The sequence below is a fragment of the Pleurodeles waltl genome, chromosome 10, assembly GCF_031143425.1.
Source record: "Pleurodeles waltl isolate 20211129_DDA chromosome 10, aPleWal1.hap1.20221129, whole genome shotgun sequence".
Taxonomy (NCBI): Eukaryota; Metazoa; Chordata; class Amphibia; order Caudata; family Salamandridae; genus Pleurodeles; species Pleurodeles waltl.
Window position 1 is genome coordinate 45569443 of NC_090449.1, and position 11327 is coordinate 45580769.

Sequence of the window (11327 nt, forward strand, 5' to 3'; positions counted from 1 at the left end):
TCTCGCAAACTTTTTCTGCAGTCTAAACTTGTGTGGAACATAATGGACAAAGGTTGACCAGTCTCCTGCACACAGGGTTACTCTTCAGTGCAAACATTTGTAATGTGTTCAATACCTCTACACACAATGCATTAGGAGCACATGTGTTTTGTAAATGCACCCATTAGCTGGGCCCAGACTGTATAAAATTAGTTGGAAAAGTAATATGGTTGATAACTCCACTATGTAAACTAAAAAACAAACTAGAACACTTATTGGATGTCAGTAATGTCGTATGTCACAGGACATGTTGGAGTGTAATAAGTGAGGACATGGTGGGTTCGCAAGTTATAGTTGGCTCTGCTAATTTATAGCTGGTGATTTATAATTTTTTTTTTTTATTATAGAGATAGATATCTATCAGTCAGCTTCACTTCACGGTCTTTATTTGCAGCAAATGAAGACTGGAGTGCAGGTGAGAGTGCTGATCTTTTTAAAGGAGTGGCCTTGGGATTTTTCTTTACGAGCTGGTAAGCAGGATTGTAGCACTAGTGGGGGTTTGGAGCGCGTGTGTGTGTGTGTGTGTGTATATATATGTGTATATGTGTGTGTATATATATATATATATATATATATATATATATATATATATATATATTTCTTCAATTGGGGGGGTGGAAACTGGTTAAGTTTTCCTGCTGTACACAGCACTGATCCAGTCCGACACTCAACGGTACTTTGGCACCATGCTACTACTCATAACTTTACTACACTGTATGGTACACCACTACTGTCTACTCTATTCCAGTCTCCAATACTTTAGTCTGTGACAATATACTTTACACCACTCTTCCACAGTACTCTGGCAGTCCACATAACTCGCCACTTGAGACCCTGGACTCTACAATTTGAAACAGATTTTTGTTTAAAATTAAACTTGGTGAGGGGAAAAAAAAAAAAAGGTTAAAGCCTAGTTCTAGTTAACTTATTTTCCCTATACAAACCAAGTTTAAACTACACAAGCTTTAACAATTTCTAAAGTTGTCTCATTTACAGTTTATCCATCATTTTCAAATTATAAGTAGAGAACCTTATTACTTAGTCTTTTCAGCTTGCTAATCAGACAACTCTAACTATACCTTGCCAGTCCACCATACACTGTGTTGTGACAAATACAATTCATAACACAACTTTTCAAATAAAACTATCTCACATGCTAAAAGTGATGTAGTATGCAAGGGTTTAAAAACTCTGGTGAGTGAGGTGACAAAACTGTGCTCGGAGGTGTGCAACATAGTAATTTGGAAGTGGTGTGTAAATTATAAACTGAAGTTTATTTTAGAATTAAAATGTTCATGTTTGTGTATTTTTTTAAAGTTTGTATAAAGAATGCATAAGGTATTTCTGACTAATGTTCTCAAGTGTGGTTTTTTTTTATTTATTTTTTTTCATTGTAGATTAATGGTTTTTATTTTTTGATGTTTCAAATAAATAATTGTGGAGTGCCATTGATTGGAATGTCAAAGTAGAATGTCGTAGAGTGGAGTATTTTGGAGTGAAGTGTTCTACAGATAAAAGGCATTTTGTGGAGTGGTGTGTCAAACTGTGGAGTGTGGTCGACTGAAATGGGATGTCAGAGTGTTATAGAGAGGCATAGTCTAGCAGGGTGTTGTGTAGTGGCATACGGTGGAATTGAGTGTCATAGTTCAGGTTTGAGTGTAGTGTCTTGCAGAATAGTCTCATACAGTGCAATGTTGTACAGTGAAGTAACATTATTTGTGAAAGCACGGTGCTTGGTTAGAGTGGCAAGTTAGTTAGTGTGGTCTGGCCAGTGAGATGAAGAGTGTGTAACAAGGTCAGCCACTCTGTAGTTAGTTGGGCCAACCATAGAAGGATTTTTGTCCCTTTATAACTTGTCACCCGTTTGACATTTGTACATGAAGCTTTGCAGACCAGCTGTCCCATTTTTAATTTTGGGAACCATTTTGTGGCATTTGGTCAAGGGCGTTTAAAAAAAGTGGGGGGGGGTCCCAAGATAAGCTTCAAATCCAGTGCATTTTCCATTGACTTTTGTAACTTGCATAGTGGAAAAAACATCATCTGGATTTTTATGAAATTTGACAGTATTGCATATTAGGGAAGCAGAAGATTATGTGAGGTACTTCAGGTAAGTATGTCTTATGTTCTAAAGTTTTTCAACTTAGTGATATCTTGTAGCACAATACTACTAAAAGTAGCAAGAAAGCCAAAAAAAATAAACTGAACTGCAAATCTGAAGTTTCAGATTTAATATATGAACAACTGAGACTTATTTATGGTCCCATGCTAATGAAAACCTATAAACAAATGCATAACTAATAAAATAAATCTTTGTTTTCTTTGCATTCTGTCTGGCTCACAAAATAAAATTGTGCCCAAGAAGCCAAACAAAAACCATCTTATGTACTCATGTGCAACAAAATGGGGAACCGACCTAGCAGTGAACTTCACAAACAACTATGTGGAGGACATGATAATTTGCCAATAAGGGGTAAAATAATTTTTATAACAAACGATTTGCTTTCATTCACTTTGGCCTTCGTATGTAGCTCAATCCTACTAAAAGTAGCAAGGAAGTCAAAAAGTAAACCAGACTGCATATATAAAGTTACAGAATTTCTAAGTGAACAACTGAAAGAATGTTTATGGTTACATGATTATGTAAACCAATACATAACCAATCCAATAGATAAAAAGAAAAATCACATTAAATCTGATTGCCACACTGTAGTTACAATAAGTATTCCCAAAGATAGGAATTCCTCAGCTGTTGACCCCTTTTATAACCCGTTTGACAATGCACCACAACACTTTCCAGACATGTAACTTTTACATTGTGAAATGTTAGTTTTTTTTTTTTTTTTTTTTTTTTTCCCCGTTTCAATTGTTTAAAAATTGGATTGATTGACTGACTGGGTTGTAAAATCAAACAGCCACAATCCTATTAGAGGTAAATATCGGGCACACCATAAATTAACCTTTTCTCACCCTCTGGTAGCTTGGCACAGAGCAGTCAGCCTTAACTTGGAGGCAGCATGTAAAGTATCTGTGCAATACTTCAGACAGTAAACTGTGAAAATGCCGAACAAAATGCATCCACACCACAAAATGCAGCCACAACAGTTTTGAGAGAGTGAGAGTTAATAATTAAAGAAGACCGCAACATCCAATACCTAATAAGTACAACTTTTAGTTATACATTTTTAAAGAATGTATGGTAAAATGAGGCAAGAAGCTGACCTGGGGATCTGTCCCATTCCAGCATGACCAAAGTCAAAAGGTCAGGCGGACTGCGATGTACCACAGGTTGGCTACAGGGATGCAGTTAGGTCTGCTGAACAAAAGTACCTTAAATCCTGGTTGGAAGGCGTGGAGGGTGAAAAGGGCTAGTGTGGGTTCTAAAGGCCAACCACCATCTCTGTTCTACACAACAGAGGCGATGCATTGATTCTGCTCCCTCATCAGAGGATCCATCAGTTCCACTGAAGCAAACACCTTAGGCCCACTTTAGAGTCCAGTACTGTGGTGTCACATTGTGGCGGGCAGACTAAGATGGCAGAGTCCAGGTGTAGAGTGGTTGGAAATCTTATGTTCCTGAGACTTCAGATTAGGAGGCCAGCCAGCTACAGTAGCACTTTGAGCATTTCATTTCCAAGAATAATTCCTGGTCCTTCTCTTAAGAGCCCAAACAGAAATGCAAAATAAGATTTTTTTTTTTCTTTTATATATGACCCTCACCACTCTAATAGCGGCATGCTTCATCTGGTCCACCCCAGCCTCTAGAGGCTACCAGGAGTCCGGGAGCACTTGATAAGTCTTAATTGGGGTCTAAAGATTAAAAATATCTCACTTTTACAAATGTTTCTCTTTCTTGATTGTAAGTGAGTGTAGATTAAAAGTAAAAGGTGGGTTCTCTGGGATATTATAGTCCTAAAACCTTCATCTAAGCCTTTGACCGGTTTCAGTCCTTACAAAAGTCCTGGGCTTTCATCAGCCCTGGTGTCCACGTGTATGCATGGCAATCAGTGGACAATTGTTACACATTGTGCTAATACAATGCATGCAGGCAGTCTAGTTATTTGCCTGAATTCAAGATGGCGCACAATTCTTCTGACTTGAGAGAAGGACCAGGTGTTAATTCTTTGGCTAACATATACTCTAAGTGGTATTGTTGGTAATGGAGAGAGTGTATCTGATTTCTTCCCCATCCTGCCTGCCCCCAACCCAGTCATTACTTCCATAGGAGAAGTCTATCTTCCCTTTTGGGCGACTGGTCCAGTTTACTGGCCCCACCTGTCCCTCACTTGTGGGGGAGACTTCAAAGACAGGCCTTTGAATTACCCTCCTGCCCAGGCTCCAGACACACTACAGGGGGTTAGGCAGCCCTTTGTGCGGGGACAGGACAGCTTAGTAAGTTTCAAGTGTGGCTGTGCACCGCTCCTCCATTCCTTCCTCTCAGGAGGGTACATCAAGTCACTCCTAAGCTCTCATTATGTGTGGCTGTCTAGGGGGAATACAATAAGCATAGCTGTCACCCAGCCAAGTGATCAGAGACAGGCAGCAGCAACCAAATAGCTAATTGTCAGAAATAGTGATGTTTTCAGAATTACAATTTAAAATCCAACTTTACCATATTTTGTAATTTTAAATTGTGATTCCAGAGACACCAAACTTGAAAGGTTTACCACTTCCAGATTGTGAATTACACTTGTACGTTGTAAAAAAGTAATCCGTTTTCTATGGGAAAGACCGGACTTGCTATAGTGAAAAACAACCCTGCGAGTCTTCACTCCCAAAGCATAGAAAGCTTAAAAGTACATCATGTCTTTTAAATGCATTGTACCCTGCCCTCACTTCAGGGGTGCCTTGTATGTTAAAGGAAGGTTTGGGCCTGGCAAAAGGGTTATGTTGCCAGATCGACATGGCAATGTAAACTGCGCACACAGGCTCTGCAATGGCAGGCCTGAGACATACTTATGGAGCTACTTAAGTGGGTGGCACAACTACTGCTGCAGGTCCACAAGTAGCATTTAATTTATGGGCCTCAGGCACAGGTAGTGTACTTCACTAGGGACTTGTGAATAAATTAAATATGCCAAATAGGGATAAGCCAATGTTACTAGTTTTTTAGGGGAGAGAGCGCATTAGGACTGGTTAGTGGTGGAAAAAGCGATCAGAAAAGTGGAGGAGGTAGGCAAAAAGGATGGGAAAAGCCACCCTAAGGCTGTTGCATCTAACAATAAAGCAATTAAACTAGTTGGTATCTGTCACCACTGTGTACTTTTGTGGAATTTCACAATTTTGACACTACCACAGTGCATGGCTGTAAATCTAGTTAAAAACATTATTAAAGTGATAATAGGTAGGGACTTACTACTTATCAGTATCTAAGGCCTTAACATTGAACACAGCGAAGTCGTAGCAAAAACAATATGGTATTCTTTTCATTCTCAAACAATCATTGCCCAATTATGTACTGGCTCGGCACTGCCATGTACCACAGTATACCGGAAAGTTATGACGGTATACCATGGCCCAAAACAAAGGCATAGCTGTATTATTGGATTGTGGCACACTTGCATCACTCATGGTGTCACATGGGCAATGCAATACTTAAGTCGGATTTACAAAGGAATGCACGCCACCATGCATGGGTCTTTATTGACTGGTAAAGCTGGAGAAATGCAAGGCATCACAATTTGCTGTTTTGTGTTCCTTCGTACACCATTATGTACATTGCTGCTATATTTCACATACATCCATATGTTGTTCCACTGTAGCCACTCCATTATGTGCTATTCCACTCTGCCATTCTACTTTACTGCACTACACTGTTCCACTGTACACCACTGCATTCTAAGCTATTATCCTGTACGCAACTTCAATCTTTGCCTTTCTAATGTATGGTGTTCCATTATAGTGCAACTCCAGTCTACGCTACTTCACTCTACACTATTCCCCTTTATTGACCTTGACTGCACCGCCACTCCAGTATAATCTTCTCCACTCAATGTACCTCTGCTCTACTGCATTCTGTGCCACTCTACTGGACTGTACTCTATCCTTTATACTCCAGTGTCCAAATTTGCACTCAAATCTATGCCAATATTCTACTGTACAACACTAGTCCACATTACAACAGTTTCCAGCAATCTACTGTATGAGACATCACTCCAGTTTATAACCGTTTTCCTTGACTCTACATTACACCACTTCAGTGTATGCCACCCCACTCTGCTAATCCACTGTACCTTACTTTACGTTATTACACTGTATACTACTCCACTTTACACTAATCCACACTTAAGCCACTGCAGTGTATGCCACTTCACTCTGATGCTCAATTGTATGGCGCTCTTCTCCACTCAATAATATAAATCCACTCAATAATATAACTCCATTCTATAAAAGTCTACAACACTTGATAGCACTCTAACCTTTTATTCCACTCTATTCCTTTACACCCCATTGTCCCACTTTATACTCCACTCCATACCCGTATACTCCAATGTACAACACTAGATTCCCTTATACAATATTTCTGTACAACACAGCACTCTACTGTACGAGACCCCACTCCAGCTCATGGGTTTCCTACCTATGATATGCCAGTACACTCCATGCTACTCTACGACACACCAATGCATGCTATTGTACTTTATTCCACAATACATTACACCACTACACTTGACTCCTGCACTGTAAGATTTTACCTCACACTATGGTACTACACAGCAATCCACTCTGCAGCGCCACTGTTTCAACACTACTCTGTGCACTTCCACTCTACTACTTTGTATACCCCTCTCGGACACTGTACTCAAGTCTACCTCTTCACTCCTCTGTAAAACACTGTACTATTACTCCACTTTATGACGTTGTATTCAACTCTTTTTGTATGCCACTGCACCTCACTCCAGTGTGACACAGTACTCCACTTCACTGTATGCCACTCCGTTCTTTAAAAATAAACTAGATAGTGTCACTCTACATCACTTTCCAATACTGTTCCACCCCTTCCCCCCCCCCACCTCACACTACATGGTACTCCAATTTATGACACTTGACTCTACTGTATGCTACTCTGCTCCTCACTGCTATAGTCTTCACCACTCCACTCTGACACTTTACATTTGCCCACTCCAGTATATTCCCTTCTACTGTACTCCACTATACTACACTTTGTCACTCTATGGCATTGTACTATACTCTGCTCAATGCTGCTCCACTTTATGCCACTCTACAACACTGTAATACACGTTATGCAACGGTAGGACCTTGTTCCACTCTGCCAATCCTCTTACACTAGGCAACACACCACTCAACCATTCTGATACCTCACATCACTATATAATATGGCATCCCACTCTTACTCTCCTCCACTGTACTGTAACACTCCACTTGACTATACACCACTCTGACACTCTACTTCACCCTATTCAATCTGAAACTCTACTCCACAATCTACTACACTCTACTGTTAAACCCGCCATTCCACTGTACAACTCGCTGCTCTAATCTACGCTAATTGACGCTACCATGACACTGTGCTACTACACTAAATAGCACTTTCATACACTGATACTCTATTCCAATCTACAATACTCTAGTCTGTGACAAACCTTTACATCACTTTCCTCCACTGTATTATATGGCACTCCACATAACTCTCCACTTGCAACACTGGGCTCTACAATTTGAAACAGATTTTTATTACAAAAAAGTAAATTCAATGAAGGGTGGGGGGAGTGAAACAACCCAAGGTAGGTTGAAGCCTAGTTATAATTAGGAAAATGTATTTTCCCTATACAACCAAGGTTAAACTACACAACGTTGAAATCATAAACCTGTATTACGTTGAAGGTGGTGGATAAATTGTAAATCAAAGTTATGAGTAGCGGACCTTATTACATACTTTCAGCTCACTAAGCAGGCAACACTAACTATAAACATCTACTCTACCATGAACTGTTCTCACAAATAATGGTTCTCCACGCTACAACACTGCACTGTATGAGACTCCACCACTCCACTGTATGCCACTACACTCTACAACTCTCTTCTGCACTTTATGCCTCTCTAGGACACTCCATTCTGACACTCCATTTCCTGATACTGCAGTTAACGATGCTCCACTGTACAAAACTCAGCTACACGGACACACCACTTTACTGTACAACACTGCTCACTCTAGGATACTCCACAATATGACACACCATGCCTCTCTATTATATAACACTTTATTCCACTGTATGCTACACCTCTACTCAACGCCACTATATTCCACTCTGCAATACTCCACTCTGGCACTACACACTACAACACTGTACTACACTCCACTTTGGCACTCTGGTCAATGGCACTCCACACAGCGATCTGAAACACGCTTTTCTAAAAATAACCATTAGCATGCAATGAAGAAAAACAAATCAGATAATCTATAGTTGGGGCCACTAAAAGTATGCGGCAGGAGAGGGCCAGACTATGTGGCAGGGCTGAGTAAATTATGTGGTAAGAAAAGACAAATTATACAGAAAATTGTGGCATGTTTTGTAATAGTTTCTCTAGACACTGGTTGCACTTCATTGGTACCAGTTTAACACACAAATATAGCTCTAAGCAACCAAAGGGCCACCAGTCCAGCATGGCAACATGTCATACAATTTTTTTTTTTTTTTCTTTATTTTTTTTTTTTAACTTCTGAACCATTTGAGGTAGAAAAACAAATGTGTTTGTTAAAATCTGCAGATTGTGGCAGATGAATTGTGTTGCAAATGCAGCAGATCTATAGTCCTGTGAAAATCGCAGTGGCTGAACATAATTTCAGTGGCCATGTTTATAGGTAAAAATATATATATATATAATATATAATTTTTTTTTTTTTTTTTTTTTTTTTGTATAGAAACCCAACTTAAAATACACAAACATTACACATTGTAAAGTTATAATTTATAACTTCACTTATGCACCATCTTCAAATTACTGTTGTGCACCTCTGAACAGTCTTGTCACCTCACTCAGCACACTACACTAATCATACTGCATTCTTTCTTCCATTAACTGTTTATACCCTTGCATACTACATCACTTTACACGTGTAAAATCATAGCATTCCTAACTCTTACTGTCTCAAATGACCTTATTAGTCACAATACAGTGCACGATAAAGTGGTGAGTTAAAGGTAGTGTTTGGTTAGTGAGCTGAAAAGAGTATGTAACCAGGTCCGCTACCTAAAACATTTTTTGAAGGTGGTGGATCAATTGTATTTGAAAAGTTAGTTCATGTAGTTTAAACTTGGTTGGTTTGTATAGGGGAAAGTACATTTTTCCTAACTATAACTAAGCTTTGACTTTCAGTTTTATTTTAGTGTGTATGTATAAATACTTTAGATCAAACATTTTATGGATGTTTTGTATATGTTGTGTGTGCATGTAGATAAACCTTTACACACAGTCCTGGGAAGAGAAATGTAAATGTTTCTCAAACACTAATTTGCATTAAATGTAGGTTGATCAATACATTTGTTGTAGCAAGGTGCAGTGTGTTTTGTTGCTCTATTGCCTCTTTGCACATTTCAGCAGCTGCAGTGGTGGGGCACACACAAAGGCAACGACACTGCTTGGGCTTGAACTGCTGCCCACAAATGCATTTTTCACTTGATGCCATTGGGATCTTTTGGGACTATGGAAAGAGTATAAGTGGACTTCAATGACTTAAACAGGGTGTAAGCTGATGTTCTCCTAATTCTGTTATTTTTTTCAGGTGATGACAAGGGGTCTAGGTGCTCTGGAAGTATTCCTGGATACTGAGGAAGGGGCAGCTTTCATAACTGACAATGACATGTACATGAGCTGCAACGGTGATTCATGCTGCAGTGTTATCCATACAGTGGAGCAGAAAGATCCCTCCTGCAAGTTCCAGCTGTCCCTGGTGCCCTCTGGCAAGGTTCTTTTGCAGGACTACAGAGGCTTGTATCTGAGCTCTGTCCCACCCAATGGTGTCTGCTTTCTTGAGCCGAACTGCCCCGCAGCAGATGCGTTATGTGAATTTGAGCCCTACTATGAAGATGACAAGGTAGCCCTCAAGGCAGCTAATGGTATGTTTCTCTGCCGCGTGTTCAATCGCTACCATTATATTGAGCCTTCCCGACCCAACCCAGATGAGTGCTGCCGTTTCCGGCTTGTGCTTGGAGATCTGTTGTGTCCAGCATTTGAAATAACTACAGTGGAGCTAGGCAGCCTTTCCAAGATCAAATGTCAGCCATGCATTGTAAAGAAGGAATACTTTGTCAACCGAACAGAGATGCCCCAGAACCATGTCTTTAATTTAACCTGGGAGATGAAGACTGTGGACACTACCACCTGGTCCAGGGCTTGGGGTATGGATTCCAAGACTACCTTCAACTTCACTCTGCTGGGAATCGAAGGCACAGTTTCCTACAATGGCACATACCAGAAGACTTCTTCTTTCAGACGGAACATCCGTGAAGAAAGGTCTGCCACTGTGAATGTGCTTCCGAACAGGAGAGCCACAGCCCACCTGGTGGTGTCCAAGCAAGAGAATGCAGAGGTTCCATTCACGGCCACTGTGAAAAAGGTGAGGTCAGATGGTAACTATGTGATCACCCATGAGAATGGCAAATGGAAGGGCCTGGTGTATGACAATATCACTCTGGAGGTCAAGCAAGAAGATCTAAGGGATGAGAACCCCTGTAACATCCTGTAAAATCAAAGAGCTGCACAAAGCCTTCTCTCATAGCACCACATGGCGGACTGCCATTCTTAATTATCTATGTAACATGTTATGTACTGTAACCAAGTTGAAAAAGCATGATTTTATGTCACCGTGTTTTCTACTGTAACCAATAAAGCTGGACAAAATTATCCAATGTCTCTTGGGCTGTGTGATACTGGCCCTATAACCCAGCCATCCTATAAACAGAATCCCTAACTGTAAATCATGTGGTCTGTAGAATGTATCAATATTCTTGAAATTATCACCCCCCCCCCCCTTTGTTTACTTTAATGTACAGATCTTGAACATCTGTATGTGTGGAAGGGATGCACTAGATTGTGAATTGCTGCAATTTGGACATGTTGTTTGTACAGTGCCCGCTTCTCCAGTATTTCATTTAAAAGGAATGTGTTCCCTTCTTAAAGCACAAGTATCCCAGAACCTCAAATGTTCTTACTCTTCTCTCCACTGTAGAAAAACAATGAAATGGGTATAAAGCAATTTTAACTTTTAGGAACTGAGGTTTGAGAACTTACAAAGTAGTCAGTCTCATTCCTCTGCAGGTCTCCGATCT

The 11327-nt window shown here is 40.1% G+C and overlaps 1 protein-coding gene across 5 annotated transcripts in view; it reads left to right on the forward strand.

Annotated features, from left to right (window-relative positions):
- LOC138260694 (uncharacterized) overlaps positions 1-10902 on the forward strand; it is a 34041-nt gene extending 23139 nt beyond the window's left edge. For 2 of the 5 annotated variants that reach the window (XM_069209191.1, XM_069209192.1), the window contains exons 3-4: positions 434-454; positions 9782-10902. In XM_069209191.1, the coding sequence (XP_069065292.1) occupies positions 434-454; positions 9782-10744 (984 nt within the window). In that variant the 3' untranslated portion in view covers positions 10745-10902. Of the gene's footprint in view, positions 1-433; positions 510-9781 lie in introns of all 5 variants that reach the window. The other 3 variants (XM_069209194.1, XM_069209193.1, XM_069209195.1) reach the window with 2 other exon arrangements.
- The last annotated feature ends 425 nt before the right edge of the window (positions 10903-11327 follow it).